Genomic DNA, 23,955 nt, shown 5'->3' with positions numbered 1-23,955 from the left:
GGTGATTAACTGAGAGTCCACACTAATGTGGGCACATTAAGGGCTTGATTTTATTTGAACTGACGAAGCAAAAGGATCTTCAGTCAGATAGGGCCAGAACCCCAAATTCAGTTTGCTTCATTTGCTAGCTCAAATTATAGATTCTGAAAAACTAGTCTTTTACTTAACTTTTGGCTATTTATATGAATTTCCTGTAAGTTGGAGATTTAAAAATGCTTTGATGTACATGGATGTGATGGTGTGTGCCTATATGCCTGTCTGCTTTGGATGCTGTGGCAGGAGGACCGCAAGGTGGAGGCCATCCTGGGCAACATAGGCAGACTGTCTCAACATAAACATTGAGTTGTAAGCTGAACCTCGTCAAACTATTGACTGACTTTCCAGCTCTAGATAAGTATTTTTTTTAAAAGGGAGTGTTATGAACAAGGCATTGAGTTTAACTACAGTGCTACAGAAAAGTGGTCACGCTTTGATATATTTTTAAAAAGTATTGTTCTTATTTTATATGTATGGGTGTTCTGTGTTCCTGCACCAGGCTCATGTTTGGTTCACTTGGAAGTCAGAGAAGGGCACTGGATCACTTGACACTGGAGTTGGCTGTGAGCCATCATATGGATATTGGTACTTAAACCCAGGCCCTCTGGGAGAGCAGCACTGAGCCACCTCTCTAGCCCCTTGATGTATTTAGACTCAGCAAAAGCTGTCTCAGTTTCAGTCACTATTGCTGTGATGAAACACGATGACCAAAAGCTAGCCGGGGAGGAAAGGGTTAATTCACTCACCGTTCCATAACAGCTCATCATCAAAAGCAGTGAGGACAGGAGCTCCTGTGGGGCAGGAACTGATGCAGAGGCCATGGAGGGTGCTACTTACTACCTTGCTCACCATGGCTTGCCCAGTCTGCTTTCTTATGGAGCCCAGAGATGGGCCCACCCATCAGTCACTAATTAAAACAGTGTTCCACAGGCTTGCCTATGGTCCAGTCTTACGGAGACGTTTTCTCAGTTGTGGCTCCCTGCTCTCAGATGACTAGCCTTTGTTGAACTGACATAAAATTAGCCAGCACAATATTCATTTTAATAAATGAATAAAATATACCTTTGAAGAGCTAGCTAGGTATGATGGCTTGGCCTGTAATCTCAACACTTGGAGGCTGAGCTGGGAGGATTGCCTGTGAGTTCAGACCACCCTGGGCTACTATTGAATGGAACATTTGTCTCAGACCAGAGACAGAGGCAGAACTTAACTGGAAAAAGCACTTTCCTTGCAATCCTAAGTACCTGAGTTAGGTCCCCAGAACCCACCATGGGCCAGTAAGATGGCTTAGCGGATAAAGATGCTTGCTGCTGAGCCTGTGGACTTGAGTTCAAATCCCCAGAACCTGAGTGTGGAAGAAGAAAACTGTGAATTGTCCTCTGACCTCTATGTATACCATGGTATGTATGCTCCCCCCATAAGAATGTAAAACAAGACCAACCCCATGAGAAAAAGAAAGCTGTTTTGTAGTTCTAGCACCTGAGAAACTTTTGGTTTTTTGAGACAGGGTTTCTCTGTGTAGCCCTGGCTGTCCTGGAACTCACTCTGTAGACCAGGCTGGCCTCAAACTCAGAAATCCGCCTGCCTCTGCCTCCCAAGTGCTGGGACTAAAGGTGTGCGCCCCCACTGCCCGGTGCACCTGAGAAACTTGATCTCTGGGGCTCCCTGGCCAACCAGCAGCCTGATAGGTGAGCTGCATACCAGTGAACAATTAAACAATGAGCCGAACCAGTGAACAGTTAAACAAAGGGATGACACCTATGGAGCAACACCCGAGGTTAACCTCTGTCCTCCACATATGTACACATGTGCACCTGCACACACTCTCAGAACACCCGAGGTTAACCTCTGGCCTCCACATATGTACACATGTGCACCTACACACACTCTCAGAACACACACTTATACAAAAGAACCTTTGAAAAATTGCTGTATTAGAGTTGAAGAGGGTTTTTGTTTTGTTTTTTGGTGGTTTGTTTTGTTTAGACACAGCCTCACTGTGGAGCTCTGATTGGCCTGGAACTCACTTTGTAGATCAGAGTAGCCTTGAATTCACAGATCTCTACTTGGCTCTGCACCCAGGGCTGGTATTAAAGATGTGTACCATCCTGTCTAAGTAAACCGTTGTTTAAAAAGACTTTTAAGTTGTTTGGTGTGTCAGGACTATGTGGATACACTCGGAAATCGGAAATCAATGGACAACTCCTGGAAGTCAGTTCTTTCCTCTGTGTGGACCCTGGAGCTCAAACTCAGGGCAGTAGCTTGCATCAGGAGCCTTTACCCCCTGAGCCATCTTGCTGACCAAGCAGTTAAGGTCTCTGTTTTGTGGAACCTGGGGTCCCTTCCTGGCTGTACATATGTTAGGCAGGTGCTTCACTGTTGAGTTGTGTGTCCGGTTCCTAGGCTAGTGCTTTTTATATTTATAGCTTAACTATGCCCAATGCTGATAGAACATGAACTAGAGTGTTTTGGGTTTTTGTTCGGATTTATTTATTCATTTATTTATTTATTTATTTATTTATTTTCTAGACAAGGTTTCTCTGTGTAGCCTTGGCTGTCCTGGAACTCACTCTGTAGACCAGGCTGGCCTCGAACTCAGAAATCTGCCTGTCTCTGCCTCACAAGTGCTGGGATTTCGTTTTTTAAATCCTGCCTTAGTAAGATACTTAATCCTTATGGTGAAGACGAATGTCCCCAGACTATCCAAGACTAAGTCATTTTGTCTCTTTCAGTCTTCAGTGAACTTGTTCTATTAGCTAAGAATTCTAATTGGGTTTAGTTGCTTTCTCCATATGTTTACTTTAGGAGGCAAACTGACAGAGGAGTAACATAATTTTTTAGATTCTGCTCTTTTTAGTTCATGTGTATGGGTGTTTTGCCTAGTCTGTGTCTGTGTACCACATGCATACAGTGCCTGAGGGGAACAGAAGAGGGGTCAGATGCCCAGTACTGGACTTGTGACCTGTCATGTGCATGCTGGGAACCACCTTGGTTCCTAGGGAAGAGCAGCCAGTGCTTTTGACCACTGAACAATCTCTCTAACCCCCTTTTAGATTCCAAAATCTGATTTTTTTCCACTCCATTCAGAAGCACAAATGGAGTTTTAATTTTTTAATTGAATACTTTATTTCTTTTAATGATTTTTTCTAATTACAGGAATTATTTTATATAGACGTCTTGTGAAACCATTGCACAGATCAAGTGATGATCATACAGAGAGTGGTGTTGAATTCCCGACCTGGTACGTATGATTTTGTGGTAAAAGAACAGTTGTGGTCTCTGGTAATTATAACACACATGGAAGAATAAAAACTGACATGATGTCAGGGTGGCAAACTATGGTAGGAAAGTAAATTAGGACTAGTAAATTTTGGATCTTTGAGTTTGAAGCCAGCCTGGTCTACAAAGCGAGTTCCAGGACATCCAGGGATACACAGAGAAACCCTGTCTCTAAAAACCAAAAGAAAAAAAAAAAAAAAGAAAAAGAAAATAAAGACTAGTAAATATATTAGATGAAATGTCTTAAACAAGATCATATTCAGTTTTCAGATGATAACCTTTCAATACCATTGAAACATATTTGAAAAGTTATATTGAAAGTGTATAATTTTAGAATTTTTCCTTGTGGTAGGTATAACTGATTTTTTTGTTTGTTTGTTTGTTTTTTGTTTTTTTTTTTTTTTTTTTTTTTTTTTTTTTTTTTTTTTTTGAGACAGGGTTTCTCTGTGTAGCCCTGGCTGTCCTGGAACTCACTTTGTAGACCAGGCTGGCCTCAAACTCAGAAATCCGCCTGCCTCTGCCTCCCAAGTGCTGGGACTAAAGGCGTGCGCCACCACCGCCCGGCGGTATAACTGATTCTTAAAATCTGTTTTTCTACTTCATACCACCTTATGTCAATACTGATATACCTTACGGTATACTGATATCCACCTGAATCATAGAAGCATAGGTGGAAGTAATCCAAGAAGCATTAGCCCGTTGTCTTGTGGGCCTGTTTTGTTGCTCAGGTACCATGGTTTCTGCCTGCAGTGTTAGTGTGGTGAACAGTTTGTTTGGATCCCCTTCTTGGAAACCAGATGGTTCTTGAAAGGAAGTTTGCTTATGTTAAACATAACTCAAGACAGACACACTGTGGTGGTGATAACATCTGCTTCCGTGTCTTTCTCAAACCTTGAAGTTTCCAGTTACCTTATTTTCAAGACTTTAGAAACAAAACAATAAATGTTCACCTGAATCTTTGCTTGTTTCTTAAAATGAAGATGGAAAGCTTACCTAACTTTAACTTGCCTTTTCTGTTACTTTGTAAATTTTAATTCCATAATTAAAGGAAAAACTTGAATTCAAATATTTAAGGGTTTATTTTATTTTTTGTGTATGGGCATTTGCCTGCATGAATATATATGCATACTATGTGCATATCTAGTGCCATGGATCCCCTGGAACTGGGGTTACAGACTATCCTAGTTTGGGTTTCCATTGCTGTGAACAGACACCATGACCAAAGCAACTCTTATAAAGGACAACATTTAATTGGGCCTGGCTTACAGGTTCAGAGGTTCAGTCCATTATCATCATGGCAGGAAGCATGGCAGCATCCAGGCAGACATGGTGCTGGAGAAAAAGCAGAGAGTTATGCATCTCATTCCAAAGGCAAAAAGAAGACTGGTAGGCTGGAGAGATGGCTCAGTGGTTAAGAGCACTGGCTGTTTTTCCAGAGGTCCTAAGTTCAATTCCCAGTAACTGCATGGTAGCTCACAACCATCTGTAATGGGATCTCTGATGTCCTCTTCTAGTGTGTGTCTGAAGACTGCTACAGTATACTCGTATAAATAATAATAAATAAATAATATTAAAAAAAAAAAGAAGACAGGCTTCCAGGCAGCTAAGAGAAGGGTCTCAAATCCTACCCCACAGTGACACACTTACTCCAACAAAGCCACACCTCCTAATAGTGCCATTCCTTTGGCCAACCATTCAAACCACCATGCAGACAGTTGTGAGCTGCCATGTGGGCACTGGGAATTGAACCCTAGCCCTCTAGAGGAGCAGCTAGTACTCTTAACCACTGAGCCATTTCTCTAGGCGGAATTTCAATTTCTTTTCTTTCTTTCTTTCTTTTTTTTTTTTTTTTTTGAGAATATATTTAATTTTTTTTTTAGGTGTTTTGCCTACATGTATGTCTGTGCACCATGTGCTTGCAGTGCTCATGGAGGCCAGGAGAGGGTGCTGGATCCCTGGGACTGGAGTTAGAGATGGTTGTTAGTGGCTATGTAGGGGCTGCGAATCAAACCCCATGCCTCTGGAAGATCTACAGATCTCTCCACCACTGAGCCGTCTCTCCAGTCATCCTGTGTCCCACCCCTGACCCCAGAATCCTATCTTCCTTCCCTCCCACTTTTTTTTTTTTTTTTTTTTTTTTTTTTTTTTTTTTTAAAGAGAAGGTCTCTGTATGTAGCCTTGGATGGCCGGAAACTTACCATGTAGACCAGGATGACTTCAAATCCAGAGTCCACTGCCTGTCCCTTGGGAGTACTTTAAATCTGAACAAATGTCTAGGCATGCTGGTGCACACCTTTAATCCCAGCATGGGAGGCAGAGGCAAGTGGATCACCAAGCTGGAGGCCAGCCTGGTCTACATTTGGAGAACTGTGTGGCTAAGGCTAGAGAGAGAGACTGTGTGGGGCAAAAAAAGAGCAACTTTTTAATTTCATGTTTTTGCCTGAAAATTTAGGGAAAAATGGAAACCCAGTGGCAGAGAATTTCAGGGTGGAAGAATTCAGTTTGCCGGATACTATCAACGAAGGACAAGTTCAAGTGAGAACTCTTTATCTCTCCGTGGACCCTTACATGGTAAGAAGCAGGGAGTTGGAAGTTGTTGAAAATAATTCTGTTTTTGTATTTTAATGTTGTTGCACCAGAATTTTATTGTATGACTAATACATTTGTGAATTATAAATTACCTTTATTTTTATTCACCGGTGCTATTAAAGAATACTGTACGTACGCCTTTGGTCCCAGCATTCAGGCCAACCTGGTGTAAATAGTTCCAGGACAGCCAAGGCTATGTAGAGAGACCCTTTTTCAGAAAACAAACAAACAAACAAACAAACAAACAGCAAAGACAACAACAACAAAAAACCTGTAGAAAAATGTGGTTAATTAAATTCTTCCAAATGACCAGGTTACTTCTCAGTAGTAAGTAAAGCTTTAAATTAAGGTAATAAAATAATATGAAAAATTCTCTCATGGGGCAGTGAGATAGCTCAGTGAGTAAAGGCATTTAGGGCAGTGAGATAGCTCAGTGAGTAAAGGCACTTAGGGCAGTGAGATAGCTCAGTGAGTAAAGGCACTTAGGGCAGTGAGATAGCTCAGTGAGTAAAGGCATTTAGGGCAGTGAGATAGCTCAGTGAGTAAAGGCACTTAGGGCAGTGAGATAGCTCAGTGAGTAAAGGCACTTAGGGCAGTGAGATAGCTCAGTGAGTAAAGGCACTTAGGGCAGTGAGATAGCTCAGTGAGTAAAGGCATTTAGGGCAGTGAGATAGCTCAGTGAGTAAAGGCATTTAGGGCAGTGAGATAGCTCAGTGAGTAAAGGCACTTAGGGCAGTGAGATAGCTCAGTGAGTAAAGTCATTTAGGGCAGTGAGATAGCTCAGTGAGTAAAGGCACTTAGGGCAGTGAGATAGCTCAGTGAGTAAAGGCACTTAGGGCAGTGAGATAGCTCAGTGAGTAAAGGCACTTAGGGCAGTGAGATAGCTCAGTGAGTAAAGGCACTTAGGGCAGTGAGATAGCTCGGTGAGTAAAGTCATTTAGGGCAGTGAGATAGCTCGGTGAGTAAAGTCACTTAGGGCAGTGAGATAGCTCGGTGAGTAAAGGCACTTAGGGCAGTGAGATAGCTCGGTGAGTAAAGGCACTTAGGGCAGTGAGATAGCTCGGTGAGTAAAGTCACTTAGGGCAGTGAGATAGCTCAGTGAGTAAAGGCACTTAGGGCAGTGAGATAGCTCAGTGAGTAAAGGCACTTAGGGCAGTGAGATAGCTCAGTGAGTAAAGGCACTTAGGGCAGTGAGATAGCTCAGTGAGTAAAGGCACTTAGGGCAGTGAGATAGCTCAGTGAGTAAAGGCACTTAGGGCAGTGAGATAGCTCTGTGAGTAAAGGCACTTAGGGCAGTGAGATAGCTCAGTGAGTAAAGGCACTTAGGGCAGTGAGATAGCTCAGTGAGTAAAGGCACTTAGGGCAGTGAGATAGCTCAGTGAGTAAAGGCATTTAGGGCAGTGAGATAGCTCAGTGAGTAAAGGCACTTAGGGCAGTGAGATAGCTCAGTGAGTAAAGGCACTTAGGGCAGTGAGATAGCTCAGTGAGTAAAGGCACTTAGGGCAGTGAGATAGCTCAGTGAGTAAAGGCATTTAGGGCAGTGAGATAGCTCAGTGAGTAAAGGCACTTGTGCCAGCCTAGATCCCCAGAACCCACATGTGGAAGGGGAGACTCAGCTCCTGTGAGTTAACCTCTGACCTCCATGCTCATACTGTGACACTATCATAAGCCTTGGTTGGTTCCATAATTTGGCAATCATGGTAAGCTATGAACATTTGTGTACACATTTTTATATCGTCTGCTTTCATTTCTCTTGTTAACGTACTTAGAGATAAGAATGTTTCCTTATGTTGTAAGTAGTCTTGAGAGCCCGTGAGGCTGCTGCACTCGTCCTTCAGAAATGCAAGTCCCCGAGACCAAAGGCCCTGCAGCTGAGGTCTAAGGATAGAAGAAAGGTGTCCACTCGAGAGGAGGGCAGAGCCACCCATATCCTAAGTGATTTTTATTCTTTTTTTTTTTTTCATCTGGCCCCGACCACTTGACTTATGGGCAGATCTAACCCGCAGAGCCCACCTTTTTATATGCAGATTCCCCAGGAAATGCCCTCTTCACAGACATACTCAGAAACAACACTTTATTCATCAAGTAAGCACCTCTCTAATCTAGTCAGATAGACATATAAAATTAAGTCTTTCTCTCCCCGCACCCCGCATCGTCCTGGGGCATCTGATGTTGGGCAAACGCTTTACCATTGAACTATAACCCCACTGACTCCCCAGGTGAATCACACAGGGTTCACCTGCAGTCTTTTGCAGGTGGATATACAATGGTGTCAGTACCACTTGTTGAAATGACTGTACTTTGCTCATAGCACCATTGTTGAAAATCAGCTGCCCATGAGTGGGCATGTGGCTCACACCTGCATTCCAGGCATCCCAGCACTGGGAAAGCTGAGTGAGGCAGGAAGGCCACTCACTGCAAGTCTGAGGCTAGCCTGAGTCTGAGTTACAGTGAGCCCTGACCTCAACAGTAAAAATGTTTTATTATATTATGTATGTGTGTACATGTGCCACAGCACACGTATGGAGGCCAGAGGAAGCCTTGCAGGAAGGAGCCTATTCTCCTCTCTACCATTTGGGTCCTGGTTATCAATCTTTGACTGTCACGGTTGGCAGCAAGCACCTTTACCTGCCAGGCCATCTCACTGGACTTATAAGATAAATTGGAGGGTTTTTTCCTTCTGTCTTTGAATTTGAAAACAATTTGTATCTGTTATAACCACTGAGCCGTCTCTCTAGCCCCACTTTATTTTTTAAATCAGTGTGTGTGTGTGTGTGTGTGTGTGTGTGTGTGGTGTGTGTGGTGTGTGTGCATGTGCTATGACATACATGTGGAGGTCAGAGCTCGATGGAGTCGGTTCTCTCCGTCCACCTTCATGTGGGCTCAGGGATCAAACTCAGGTTGGCAGGCTTTATTGTCTGAGTCACCTCTGCACCCCACCTGATTTTTGAGAAAGGGTCCCTCACTAAGCCTGGAGACTCCGATCCAACCGGAATGGCTGGTGAGTAGCCCCCAGCCCCGCCACTGCTGATGTTACAATCACACATTTTTAAAACTTTCAGAAGGAAAAGCTGGCCTTTAGATGCTTTCCTTAATAAATTTCACTCATTTTTCAATCTTTTAAAATTACAGATGTGAGTATGTGTTTGTGTGGGTACTTGTGTGTGTTCATGCATGACTGCTTTGGCTCACCTGTGGAGGCCAGAGGACAACTTTTGAGAGTTGGTTCTTTTTTCCTTCCATCATGTGAGTTCTGGGGATTGAACTCAGGCTTGATGACAAGTGCTTTTACCTGCTGGACCATTTCAATGACCTTATTATGTGTCTTTTTTATACCAGAAGCATATTGTTTTGATTACCACAATCTAATTTAGATAGATCTAAATTTCTTTTCAGTTGTATTTCTTTACAGGTAAAGGCCAGGTACATGGTTTCCCCAATTTTTGCAGGGGGAAAAAAAAAAAAAAAAAAGGCTGAGAGATGGCTCAGCTGTTAAGAGCCCTTGCTGTTCTTCCAGAAGACCAGGATTCAGTTCCCAGCACCCACATGGTAGTTTACAACTGTCTGTAACTCCAGTTCCAGGGGACCTGACACCCTCACACAGATGCAAGCAAAACAGCAATACATGTGAAATAAAGATAATTATTAATAAAAGGAAAGGGTAGAGCAAGAGAGACAAACTTGTGTGGCTTAGGTTGGTAAATTAACCTTGCCTTAGTGAGAGCTGTCTTCCCTCCAGCGCTGTAAGATGAACGAAGACACTGGCACTGACTATTTGGCACCGTGGCAGCTGGCGCAGGTGGTTGATGGAGGAGGAGTTGGAGTTATAGAGGAGAGCAAGCACCAGAAGTTGGCTAAAGGCGATTTTGTGACTTCCTTTTACTGGCCCTGGCAAACGAAGGCAATTCTAGATGGGAACAGCCTTGAAAAGGTGATGTATGATATAAAGCTGTATGATGTTTTTCTTTATTATTTCTGCAGTTTTATTATTTTGTTAGAAAAGGAATGACATTTTCTTTTAGATGATGTGGAATAATAATACCAAATATAAAAATATAATGTGAATAATAAATATAATAATGCCAAAATGTGGATTTTGTCTTTTTTTACAGTTGGTTGTCAGAAATCATCAAAGAACATTATCATCTCACACTGAATGTATAATATAAAGCTGAGCTATAAGCATAAAAATATTTAATACTGGGGGCTGGAGAGATGGCTCAGCCATCAAGAGCACTGACTGTTCTTCCAGAGGTCCTGAGTTCAGTTCCCAGCAACCACATGGTGGCTCACAACCATCTGTAATGGGATCTGATGCCCTCTTCTGGTGCATTTGAAAATAGTTACAGTGCACTCACATATATACATTAAATAATATTAAAAATATTTAATACTAAGAACTAGAAATCCCCCATATAATTATATATTCTAAAATTTCCTGAGAAATAGCTGAATATATGAGGAATGTGTTTACTTGATGATTGAAATTCATCTCATGTTACAAAGCCAGATTTCAGTCATTGAGCCATGTAAAATGACCAATACTTGTTTTGTCCTATAAAAACTGGCAACTTCATGTAATTTGACCTAAACGATCTATCAATAGAAACGATGCTTTATTTCTTTATACTCAAGGTTTTCTTCTTGTTTTTTTTTTTTTTTTTTTGGGGGGGGGGGTTGTTGTTGTTTTTAATTAGATCCCTCTACATAGCCCTGGCTGTCCTGGAACTCACTAGATAGACCAGGCTGCCCTTGAACTCACAGAGATCTGCCTGTCTCTTCCTTTCCAGTGCTAGGATCAAAGATGCAGGCCACCTCCACTTGTACCTTTGAAATACATTGTATTTATTATTGTATTTTTAATAATTACAATTTTAACTAGTTTGTGAGAGCTGCTAATGCATAAGTATTATCAGTTTTGTTTTTCAAACTTAACAAGAATGGATTGTGTAGCCATGAAGGAAGTGCTCCTGGGAGACTCTGTGATAAGAGCTACTGCAGAGCTGGGTGTGGTAGCACACAACTCTAATCCTAGTACTTGAGAGGTGGAAGCAGATGGATCTTCATAAATCCAGGCCAGTCCAGTCTGCACTAGTGAGTTCTAGGCCAGCCAAGGCTGCATAGTAATGACCTGTCTTAAAGACAAAAAGGAACTATTGTAATGGTTCTAACAACCAAAATCTTACAGGAAGGGCACCTGCAGGAATGTCTACTCATCACCTGTGGAGCTCATAGCATCCTAGGTATTGGTTCCTGCAGTCAAAAGTCATTGTCTTAAAAGGACTTTCCTCATTTGCCTTCAACACTTGCCTCAAGGCTAGAGTTGTAGTTCAGAGGCACGGCATTTTCCTAGTTCAGGGTGAGAGCCTGTGGTTTAGTCACCAGCACTGTAAAAAGCAAAATGAAGTGATAAAACCCTTGCCTTTTGTTAACCTTTGAATGTCATCATGGTCCTCATCTTTATTATATTTGCTTGGTTTTGATTATTTGAGACAGTTTCTCTGTGTAACTGGGATATTCTAAAACTCACTCTGTAGACCAGGCTGGCCTTGATCCACTTGCTTCTGCCTCCCTAGTGCTGAGATTAAAGGTATGTGCCACCATGCCTAGCCTAAAATATTTATTTTTAAAAAACTTTTTGTATATGGATGTTTGGTTGCATGTATGTCTATACCACTTGTATGCTTAATACTGGAGGAGGCCACAAGAGGGTGTCAGATCCCCTGGAACTGGAGTTACAGATGGTTGTGAGTGGATACTGAGAATCAAATCCTAGTCCTCTAGAAAAGCAGACAGCACTTTGAATTGATGAGCCATCTCTCCAGTTCCCCATAGTCCATTACCAATTTGAGACAAGGCTTCATGTAGTCTAGGCTGGCTTTGAACTCACTGTGTAGCAGAGGATGACCCTGAACTTCTGATCTTCCTGTCTTGGCCTCCTGTGTGGGATTATGTATGTATATAACTGTTTCTTTTTTATGTGGTATTAGGGGTTGAGTTTATATACAAGCTTGGCAGGCATTCTACCAACCCAGCCTCATCACCAGCCCTCAGTATCTAAAAATACATGTGACTGACTCTAAATCCCCATGGAGTGGTTCCTGTGAGCCCTGCCTCCCATGAGATGGTGGTGTGAGCTCAATCTCATGTAGGCTTTAAGTAGATAATCATAGCTGCTCTGAGGTGGACTATCATGGCCATGGCATCCATGCCTTGCAGACAGTATGCTATCCTTTTGTATGGCTCTTACATTGCTTCTGCCCCCTCTCCTTTCCTGTTCTCACCTTTAGAGTGGGTGATGCTGATGTCTCAGTTGTGGCTCGACTCTCAACAATCACTTATTCTCAGCACTTTGACCAGCTATGAGGCTATGCAGTTACTGCTGCCTACTGCAAAGACTGACCAAAACTGACAGCAGCATAGTTTATGGGCAGAGACATTATTTAGAAGGCAGTTTGACAGGCACATCTTGTCTACTTAGTAAAGCAAATGCTGTAGCCTTCCCATTAGGACTATGACCTCTCTGGCCACAGGCTTCTGACCAGGGTTATAGTGCAGATGTAAATTCCTTCTTTCAGAACTGGACCTCACATCCAGTCAGAAAGTGGTTGGTTATCTGTGACATACTTGCTACTATTGCACCACCGGGCACATCTTGCCTAGATTGGTATTGTTGCAAACAGTACTGATGACTTTTTTCCCCCAGCATTTCGCTTAGCACTGGGTCCTTATAGGGAGAGAGAGCTTCTAGCTCAGTTAGAGATTGGTATCTCTGTGGCTGCCACTTGAGCAGGCGTTAGGATCTTACGGTCTAGTTCTGGTGAGCAGCCAACACCCATGGCAGTTGCCTTTATTGTTTTGGAGAGCCTCTGTTTCCAACAACTTGAAGGGACGTAGCCCATCCCAGGCTGGGGTTTTGGTTTCATAATGTATGGGTTCTGGGAGCAGCTTAGTTACCTACATAGTATCTCTGCTCACATGGGTTGGAATTTTAGATAGATGTTTATTTTGGAATCGGAGAGATTTCAAAACCTTACGACTTTGCCTTGTATTTCCCTAGTATGCACTTTTTTCTCTGTTGTATATACATGGGAATTCACAAAAAATAGCTTATGTAAGAATTGTTAAAGTTGGTTTTGTTAATGTGAAGAGAATATTTATTGCTTTTTCTTTTTTTCTTTTTATGTGTGTGTATATGTGTATGTATGTATAACACACACACACACACACACACACACACACAAAAACCACCACACAGACTGGGTACCTTAACCAACAGGGACTCACATCCTACTCTAAAGGTTAAAAATGCAAGATTGAGGTTCTGGAACATTCAGTTTCTAGCAAGGCCTCTTTCAGCTTGCAGGGAAATGCCCTCTTGTGTTATCAAGTACCCGTTTCAGGCACTGAGGGATGCTGCATCTGTTCCTTCTTTTAATGGCATGCATATATTAGGTTCCCAACTTTCTGACCTTATTTAACCTCAAATACCACCTAAAGGTCTTGATCCAGTGTACTTAGAGGATATAGAAATTTAACATGAGGTAGTTGGGAAACACTATTCAGTCCATAACTTTCTGACTTCATGGCATAAAACGATAATTTCAGTATCTATGTCTTTTATTTTAGGTAGACCCACAACTTGTGGATGGACACCTTTCATATTTTCTTGGAGCTATAGGTATGCCTGGCCTGACTTCCTTGATCGGGGTACAGGAAAAAGGTCATATAGCTGCTGGATCTAATCAGACGATGGTTGTCAGTGGAGCAGCAGGTGCCTGTGGATCTTTGGCTGGGCAGGTAAAGTTTCAGAAAACTACTTGGCTTTCCTAAAACAGAAGGCATAATGCATGTATATAATTGAAACTATAAAAGTAAGGGCTGGTGAGGTAGCTCAGTTGGGAAAGTGCTTGCCTAGCATGCAGGAAGCTCTGGGTGTGATCCTCAGCACCACACAGAGCGGTGGTGATGCACACCTATAATCTCAGCACGCAGGCAATGGAGGCAGGAAGATCAGAAGTTCAGTGTTATCTGCTGCTACTTACCGAGTTCAAGCCCAGCTTGGACTACAGAAAACTTTTTCATAAAAGGTATTTAATAGATTCTAGGGTTAGCCATTTGTAAGTTGCTCACACTCCAACAAATAACCTCACACCCATACATATGCAACCAACACTAATTCAACTTAATGGGTTATTTAGAAAACAAACAAACAAAACAAAACAAAGGAGCGGGATGTGTTAAGATGAAGAAGGAATTCTAGAGGGAATGGGAGGGCATAAGAAGGGGAATGTGGCTGACTGTAATGTATATACACATTATCTAAGATACTCATATGTAAGACAAAAATGACTTCAGTTATAAAGATTTGTTATTTTTGTGATGAGTGAGTGCCTGCAAATATGTTTGTGTGTCAGATCCCTTGGAACTAGAGTTACAAGTGGTTGTCAGCCTCCTGATATTGGGGTTTGGAACAGAACCCAGTAAGAGCAGTAAGTGCTTTTTACCACTGAGCCATCTCTCCAGCCCTTTTATTTTAAAATTTTAAGATTGTATGTCATTATCTTATACATTGTTGGCAGAAATGGTGTTATTACCTATTTATATTCTGTTGATAACAATATGAAAAATACAGGTTTTTGTGTCTCTTTGTTAAATAAAATGGCTGTGGCAAATGTTAGAGTAGTTCTGTTATCCATATAGGGAGGAAAATCAGCAATCTGTTGTCTGTAATTCCTTGAACTAAAAGACAAACAAGCAGAGTTGGAGAGGTGGCTCAGTGGTTAAGAGCAATTGTTGTTCATTCAGAGAAGCTGGGTTTAGTTCTCAGCACCACAGAGTGGCTTAGAACTCTCTATAACTCCAGGTCAGGGGACCCAGTGCTGCCTTCTGGCTTCTTAGGCACTAGACATGTACATAATACACATACATACATGCAGCCAAAACACACAAATATGTCTTTACAAAAAATGACAAAGAGATGCTCTTAGTTGGACTGTAAAGAGACACCATGACCATGGCAATGCTTATCCAGGCAAACATTTAATTGGGGCTGACTTAGACAGTTTAGAGGTTCAGTTCATTATCATCAAGGCAGGAAACATGGCAGCTGCAGGCAGACATGGTGCTGGAGAAGGAGCTGAGACAGAGTTCTACATCTTGATCCACAGGCAGCAGTGGGAGACTGAGCCAGGAGAGGTGTAGCTTAAGCATATAAAACCTCAAAGCCCACCTCCATGGTGACACACTTCCTCCAACACCTAATAGTACCACTCCCTATAAGCCTAAGGGGGCCAATTACAATCAAACTACCACGGGGGTCTTGGGTTGTAGTTCAGTGGTTAGAGCCCTTGCTAAGCATGTATGAGGCTCTACGTTGCCAGCACCAAACAACATAAAATCAAACTCATATTTTTTAAAAAAAATCTCAATTCTTCCACAAGAAGGCTGTTTGTTTGTTTATATTTTGAAGCACAGTCACTTGTCTGCCTGGCTGGCCCTGAATTCCTGTTCCTTCTCCCTCACCCATTCATCATGTGCTGAGATTATAATACTGTAAGAAGCATGTATTGAATTGTAGGTATGCAGTAAATGTTTGAAAAGAACTGTACAAAGTACAGTGTTTTATAAATAGTAGCTATATTAGTTGTCTTTGCTGTGATAAAGTGCCTGACAGAGGCAACCCAAGTAAGGAGGGTTGTAGTTGGTACACAGGTCCAGGGTATGGTCTCTGATCATAGGTGCCCAAGGCAGCTTGTCCAACTGCATCAGCACTCAAACAACAGAAAGCAAGGGATGCTTGTCTCAGCTTGCTTTCTCTTGTTCAGTGTGGGACTCCAGGCCATGGAATGGTACCACTCACATCTGCGGTGGGTCTTCCCTTTTCAGTTAACCTAATGTAGACAAGTCATCACAGATATGCCCAGAGGTTTGTCAAGTGGACAGTCAAGATGAGCCATCATAGCAGCTGCAGAGGTTTGAATGAGAATGTCCCATAGCCTTGGTTACTGAACACTTGTTGCCCAGTTGGTGGTGCTGCATGGGGAGATGGTGCAGCCTTGCTGGGGGAAGCATGCCACTGGGACAGGCTCTGAGAGTTCATAGCCTCATCCTACAGTTTGCTTTCTTCTTCCTGCTTGTGACTGAAGGTGTGATTTCTATTTCCTGCTCCTGCCACCAGCACACCCCTTCCCCCACCATGATGGACTCTTGTTCATTTGGAACCATAATCTAGCTTCCTTAGGCTGATTTTGGTTTGGTGTTTTATCATAGCAATAGAAAGTAACAGACATGGTAACTTTTATAGTATGGGAAACAGAATACTATATTTTAGCTGTAATTTGTATTCTTCACAGTCCTGAATATTATTGAATTTTAAGAGTGATACTATGAGTCTCACTACTTATGTTAGAATTTTATTTTTATTACATTTTATTGTTTGTTTTGTTTTTTTTAAGGATCACATTATCTGTACTTAGTCCTTATGTTTTTGTTTTATTTTTTGGGACAGGCTCTCTTGGCTGTCCTGGAACTCACTATGTAGAAGAGGCTGGCCTTGAACTCATAGAGATACTCTTGCCTTGAGTACTAGGATCAAAGGTATATACAGTAATGCTTTAAAATTTTGTTAAACCAGGCAGTGGGGGTGCACACCTTTAATCTCAGCACTTGGGAGGCAGAGGCAGGCGGGCAGAGGTAGTAGATTTCTGCATTCAAGGCCAGCCTGGGCTATACAGACAAACCCTGTCTCAAAATAATTTTTTAAAAAAGTTAAGAGCACTGTCATCAAATCTAAATTGTGACAAATACTAAGTGTTAATATTGCTGTGATGAAACATTATGACCAAAATAAAGCTCAGAGTCTATTCTGCGTATACTTCCAGCTAACAGTCCATCACTGAGGGAAGTCCAGGCAGGAACTTAGTGGTGCAAACCCAGAGACCAGACTTGATGCAGAGATGGAGGAATACTAATGTACTGGCTTTTTCATAGAATCCAGGACCATCAGCCCTGGGATGGTACCACTTACAATAGACTGGGCCCTCCCACTTCAAACATTAATTAAGAAAATGCCCTTATAGGCCTCCATACGCTTAAATTGCATGGAGGCATCTTCTCGATTGAAGTTCCCTCCTCTCAGATGTTGTATCAAGCTGACGTAAAAATTAGCCAGGACAGATATTCTTTTCTACTTGTAATATCTTGTATACTTGACATTTTTATGTCTGTGTGAATATAAAGTCATTTAATTTTCAAAAACTTTCTCCCTAGATTGGCCACCTGCTTGGCTGTTCCAGAGTGGTGGGAATTTGTGGAACGCATGAGAAATGTCTCTTTTTGACCTCAGAGCTGGGGTTTGATGCTGCAGTTAATTATAAAACAGGGAGTGTGGCAGAGCAGCTGCGAGAAGCATGCCCGGACGGAGTGGATGTTTACTTTGACAATGTTGGAGGCGACATCAGCAATGCGGTGATAAGTCAGGTCAGCTGCTCATCTGTACAAATCTCTACTATGTTATATATTATGTAATATAAAATAATGTTTATCTATTGTGATCTACTTTTGCTTGGTACTGAAGGGGGAGCTATAAAATTACAAGGCTCATTTTGAAAGATGGCATTATCATTATTGTATTTAACTTATACAAAAAATCTTATTAATGCTTTCATTTGATGGTACTTTTGTATTCTGAATTTCAGTTCCTGCCTAGCAATATAATACTTTTACCTTCAATTTACTTTTGTGAAAAATTAAGATCTGCATTTTTGAAATGGGATCGGTGACCTGTAATTCACCATCTGTCAGTCACCTTGTTGCCATAACCCTGAGTTGAGTAGGGAGATTGTTCTTATAGGTGTTACATATTTTTTTATTGACAATGTAGTAAAATATCAACAGTTGATAATAAGAATTTTCTATATGTAAAATTACTTGCAGTTGAGATTAAATTATTTATCTAAAGAAATATATTACTTGGCCAGAGAAATGGCTCAGTGGTTGAGAGTGTTCACTGCTTTTGCAGAGGACCTGAGTTTGATTCCCAGCACCTATGTCAGTCAGCTCAAACACCTGTCACTCAAAGCTCCAGGCAGAACGAACACTTCTGGCCTCCTCAGGCACCTGCCCTTATATGCATGTGTTTGTTGTCAGGTATCCACCAGAGAAGACGACTGGGACACGGGTGTAAGCCAATATAAAGTCTTTATTAGCTGGCTACCAACTACATTACATGTTCAGGATCCTAGTATAGCCCCGAGCCTTTCTCAGGGTGAGCTTTTAAGCACAAATACCATATCCTAAATTGAAATAGTTCAGTTAACAAGAAGAGTTAGTCTGAAGGAGAGCTATAGAAGCCAAAAGCAAGGTTAGTACATTTAGAGACTCTCAGAACTGTGGACTTTGATGGATTGGGTCATTGGTTTCATTTCACAGACAGGTGGTGCTGTCTGTGTGCTGAGTTTTACAGCCCGAATGGTACTTCCATCATGGAGTCAGTTGTGCTGAGGTCTGGAGCCCTCAGACCCATACATATACATGTAATTAAAAATAATAAAGCTTTTAAAAAAGAAATATTTGACTGCTAATAAAAGCAGCAAGGTCAGTGTCAGTGACAACTAATATAATTCTTTTGGTGACTACCAAATTTTGATTAGTTCTACATTCCTTCAGAGTGGATTTATTAAAACTTGTAGGGGCTAGAGAGATAGCTCAGCAGTTAAGAGTACTTACTGCTCTTGCAGAGGACCTGGTTTGGTTCCTGACATGCACATCAAGCAGCTTAAAACCACATATAACTCCAGTTCCAGGGGGGTCTGAGGCCTCCGTCTGACCTCCACAGGCACCTGCATGCATATGGTGAATATAAAATCCATGCAGGGACACATATATATACAAATAAATTAAAAATTTTAAATACTTTTAAATAGGTAAATCTCCAAAATAAAGGCAATTAATTGGCAATAAAGGTTTAAGTGTGGTGGTTAAACAGGCTTTCATTGATTAGTCATACTCTATCGATTGCAAAGGTGTCCAAGGGTGTAATCATCAGTGTTTCTCTATACAGATGAATCAGAACAGCCACATCGTTCTGTGTGGTCAGATCTCTCAGTACAATAAAGATGTGCCTTACCCTCCTCCACTGCCCCCTGCTGTAGAGGCAATCCAGAAGGAAAGAAACATCACAAGGTGTGTCTGTGTGGTCAAATCTCTCAGTACAATAAAGATGTGCCTTACCCTCCTCCACTGCCCCCTGCTGTAGAGGCAATCCAGAAGGAAAGAAACATCACAAGGTGCCCTTTACCTTTGCCCTACTGCCACTTTCATGGGGGCTGGGCTGGGGCGCTAAATTATATAGATGTGAAATGCATTCAGTTACAGTGTTTTCTTATTAAATACAACTGAAAAGTATGTATTTAAGGTAGCTCAATATTTAAATTTTGGTTCATTTATTCTCAGACAACTGATACTTCTGGTTTTGACTGTATGAAATCCTTTGAGGGTGGGGAAAAATATTACCCACAAAGGAAAAATCACAATGCTGTTACCAAATAGGCTGTAGAGATAAGCAGAGGCAAACAGTCACAGTTCAGTGTACTTACCCTAACTACACCTCACAACTCAGGCAAAGTTTAGTGTACTTCCACTTTAACTACGCCTACACCTGTATCTGACCAGACTCCGCATGGTTATATACTAACTTAAAGACTAACAAAGATATTACCATTTAAATATTTGACTTTGGGGTCTCACTCTTGAAATGTTCTCTAATCATTATTCTTTTATTTTCTATTTACAGAGAGAGATTTATGGTATTAAATTATAAAGATAAATTTGAGCCTGGAATTCTTCAGCTGAGTCAGTGGTTTAAAGAAGGAAAGCTAAAGGTAAAACTTTTTGAACCAGGTCTTATGTAGCCCAGTCTGGCCTTGAACCTGACACGTAGCTGAAATGACCTTCAGCCCTTAGCGCCCTGCCTGTCCCTCACTAGTGTGAGGATTGTAGGCATGCTCTACCCAGGGCCTACCAAGCACTCTACCAGCTGAGCCACACCCCTGCCTAAACTTCTAGTAACTATAAAAGTATATATGTTTTGCCATTTGGCAAACTTTTGTTTTATTATGAAGAATTCCTACAAAAGATGGGCTAGAGCAGTGGCTCAGTGGTTTAGAGCATGGATCACTCTCACAGACGACCCAACTTTTCCTTGTTTTCCAGCAAGTATGTCAGGCTGCTCACAGTGACTGTGACTGCAGCTCCAGGGGCTCGGTGACCCTCTCTGCAACCCCTAAGCAGCTGCACTCACCTGCACAGATTTACAGAGACACACACACAGACATGTAGTTCAAAAAGTTAACCTCTGAATAAAATTTCCTCCCAGGTGACTGTAATCTCCTGATTGTGAAGCCCTTTTAGTACCTTTATGCGATTTTTCATTAAGCTCAGGACCGCAGCTGCTCCGAGGTTAACAGCACTTTCTGCCTTTGCAGAGGACCTGGGTTTGGTTTCCGACACCCACGTGGTACCAGCTGTCTCTAACTCCAGTTCCAGGGAGCCCAGTAGCCTCTCTTGGCCTTGCAGGGACAAAGCGGTGCTCAGATGTACATACATAAATATATGCAGGCAGAACACTCATAAAATAAAAACAAAATCTTTTAAACATTTTTTTGTTTTGTTTTGAGAAAGGATTTCTCAGTGTAACCAGCCCTGGCTGTCCTAGTCCCACTTTGTAGACCAAGCTGGCCTCAAATTAGTCCTGCCTCTGCTGGGACTAAAGGCTCGCACCACCACACTCAGTTCTTTTAAACAATTAAGCTTTATTTTCCATGGGTTATTTACAAAATCAATAGGAATTTCTCCTGAAATCTAAATTTGTAGTGTTCATTAATTTAACAAATATTTATGAATTGTACTTAGAAATTCTGATTTTTTAATTTAATTTTATGTGTTTAGGTGTTTCGTCTACAGGAATGTTTGTGTACCACTTGTTTGCCTGGTTCTCACAGAGGTAGAAGTGGGTGTCAGATCCCTAGGAACTGGAGTTAGACAGTTGGAAGATGTCATCTGGGTGCTGGGAATTGAACCTGGGTCCTCTGGAAGAGCAGCCTGTGTTCTTAACCACTGAGCCGTCTGTCCAGGCCCAGAAATTGTACTTTCTTAAAATCAGTAGTCATAGTGTATTTTAAGTCTCCCTCTCCCTCTCCCTTTTCCCCTACCTCCTCTCCCTCTTCCTCTCCCTCTCCCCTCCCCATCCCCACATTTCTTAAGAAATTACAATTTCTTAAAATTACAATTTCTTAAAAGCACGTATCAGAACTCTCTTTGGATATTCTTTTTTTTTTAATTGAAATGTGTAACATTTTATATAACTAGAATGAGTCATTACTGCATTTAGAAAGTACAGAATGGCAGTAAGCTCTCTAACGTGTTGTTACTTTGGTTTCATATAACCTATTTCCTTATGTCTTCTATTGAGTTCAGTAAATATCCTTTTGATATTTTTTTTCTTTGTGGTTATTCTGATGCCTCTTTTAGTTGTTGGGCAAAATTTGAAATTATTAGTCTGGGATCCAGATAAGGTGTTCTTGAAACTTGAAAATGATTGTATATGTGTATATTTAGATAATTTTTTCCAAGAGGGTCTGTATGGACGGGGTCCAGGGAGGAGAGGGGTGGTGGTGGTAGTGGTGGTGTGTAACTTGGTAGGGTACGTGTTTAGCATGCATGAAGCGGAAAGTAAAACTGGTACAGTGCCACAGGCCTGTCATGCCAGCACTTGGGAGGTGAGGGCAGGAGAGGAGTGTAAATTCAGTCATTCTCTGCTACACAACCTGGGTGTACAATTTGTTTAATGTGGACTGGGGTGGGGGTGGGGGTGGGGTTGGAGCTAGGGGTTTAGAGCTGTAAGATTGCTCCGTAAGTATGGACACTCACTGCCAAGTGGAAGAACTGAGTTGGATCCCCAGAATCCATGTAGTAGAAAGAACTAAGCTGAGCATGTAGCTCACACCTTTAAACCCAGCACTTGGGAGGCAGACTCAGCCCTTTGAGTCCAGCCTGCTCTATGAAGAGAAAGAAAAAGAATCTGGAAGTTGCCCTTTGACCTCCATGTGCATACTAGGAATGACATGTGTGCACTCACCCACAAAACAAATAAATGTAAACAAACAAAAATAAGGGTTTTTTTTTAGAAAGTTTAGACAATGGAAATATAGGATTTTACTGTTCTAAACTGTATTGCCTCCTTTTATGGAGACCATTAACCCTAAATCTAGCTATTGTGATTTGCAGATCAAGGAGACTGTAGCAAATGGCTTGGAAAACATGGGAGGTAAGATGAAAACAGACTGATTTCATACATATGTTCAACACACGGAGTGGTTTTTCTCTTAACACTACCTTTCAGGTGTTTCTCTTCTGTTCTAGAGAACAAGCTTATGGCCTCGTTCACATTAAGCAGACATTTCCCCACTGTGCTAACCCCAAGCCACTATTCACCCCCTTTTTAGAAGCATGGAGGGTCAATGTTAACGGAAAGACTGTGCTTTTGCACTATGTGGTAAGGGAGAATTGAACCTGGGGCCTTGTGGATACCAGGCAAGGCCTCTAAGACCAAGCTGCTGTATCCTCCCTCCCTCCCTCCCTCCCTCCCTCCCTCCCTCTCTCTCTCTCTCTCCCCCTCCCTCCTTCCATCCCTCCCTCCCCCTCTGCTGAGGGAAGAGGGAAGGTGGAGCAGAGCCTTTCGGAACTAGGTCTTGTGTAGCCCTGGTTGGCTTTAAACTTGATTGGCAGCTGTGGCTGGCTGACCTTAAATTCCTGATCCTTCTGCTTTCACCTCAAAAGTGCTGGAATTACAGGCATTTGCCACTACATGCATCTTACTTTCTTGTTAGTAGCCTATTGCTGGGGCTGAGGGTGTAGGCTACTTGGTAGAGTGCTTGTCTCCTATGAATAAAGCACAAACGGATCATCTATAGTAGCAACCACTGTAACCCCAGAACTCAGGTGGTGCAGGCCACATAGCCAAGCAAGGTCATTCTCAGCTATGTGAGACTGTCTAAAAATAAATAAAGCAGAATTCTCTCTTCCCTGTGAACAGTTCTAGATATGTAGGCTTTCTAAACGATAGCAATCCAGCACTGTTAGAGCTGACTTTAGTGGTATTTCATATGTGGATGAGTTACTTTTTCATCTCTGTAACAGAAGACCCTGTTGTGGATAGGAAATAAAACGTTAGGGAATTATTTTGCTCATGGTTTTAGAGGGTTCAGTTGATGGTCACGTGGCCCCATGCACGTGAGTAGGGCGGATCATCATGGGAGTATGTGAGGGCACTCTTCACATCACGGTGGGCAGGAAACTGAGAAGACAGACTGGAAGGGCTCAACTCTAGTGACCTATTTTCTCCAGCTAAGTTCCACTTCCTAAAGTTCCCAGAACCTCCTAAAGAATACTGCTGACAGAAGGTCAAGCACTAAAACAAGCAAGCTTGACATTCTATATTCAACTCCTATCAAGAGGCAGTTTTCATACTTCAAATATAATATGTCATATATATGTATTTCTTTGGCTTCTCAGACAGCTTATAAAAATATAAGGATTATGAAAGCTTTGTAGGGGTTAGGTAACTTTTCAGATTAAATTTCTCAGACATAAGATTAATAGATTTCTAAGTTCCACTTTGTTTTCTTTTTTGCCTAACATAGACTTAGACATTCTCTTGTTCATTTCAAATGAAAAGGCTTAAATCAATCAAACTGGGTTTTTTTTTTTCCTTTTTCAAAATAAATTAATATTATTTCCAAACTGGTAGTTTGTATTTCAATGTAAATTTTACTCTTTTGGCTTAACAAGTATATACTGTATTTACTCAATAAAATTTGTTAAGTTTCTAAAATTTTGAATTATTTAAAATTGTTTTGGCTGACATTTTGGCCCCGTATTTATTTGCCTTTACTCCTCAGATTCTGTACCGTTATATGGATACCAGTTAGACATTTCCATTTTAAATAGCAGTGGGGTTTTTTGTTATTTTTCAGTGTTTTTGAGGCCAGG

General features: G+C 41.7%; 1 protein-coding gene across 4 annotated transcripts in view; it reads left to right on the top strand.

Moving 5' to 3' along the window:
• Ptgr2 (prostaglandin reductase 2) overlaps positions 1-23,955 on the top strand; it is a 30,735-nt gene that overhangs the window by 5,528 nt on the left and 1,252 nt on the right. For 3 of the 4 annotated variants that reach the window (XR_013106703.1, XR_013106704.1, XR_013106705.1), the window contains 8 exons: positions 3,193-3,277; positions 5,768-5,886; positions 9,644-9,835; positions 13,534-13,704; positions 17,176-17,385; positions 18,968-19,193; positions 19,700-19,787; positions 22,192-22,231. Coding sequence is in view for 1 of the 4 variants with exons in the window: in XM_076921690.1 (XP_076777805.1) it covers positions 3,241-3,277; positions 5,768-5,886; positions 9,644-9,835; positions 13,534-13,704; positions 17,176-17,385; positions 18,968-19,089; positions 19,700-19,787; positions 22,192-22,231 (979 nt within the window). In the remaining 3 variants the exon portion in view is untranslated. Of the gene's footprint in view, positions 1-3,192; positions 3,278-5,767; positions 5,887-9,643; positions 9,836-13,533; positions 13,705-17,175; positions 17,386-18,967; positions 19,194-19,699; positions 19,788-22,191; positions 22,232-23,955 lie in introns of those variants that run through there. The other variant, XM_076921690.1, reaches the window with a different exon arrangement.

The sequence above is a fragment of the Arvicanthis niloticus genome, chromosome 23, assembly GCF_011762505.2.
Source record: "Arvicanthis niloticus isolate mArvNil1 chromosome 23, mArvNil1.pat.X, whole genome shotgun sequence".
NCBI classification, from domain to species: Eukaryota; Metazoa; Chordata; class Mammalia; order Rodentia; family Muridae; genus Arvicanthis; species Arvicanthis niloticus.
The sequence above is the reverse complement of the archived record's forward strand: the minus strand, read 5'-3'. Positions and strand labels throughout refer to the sequence as shown.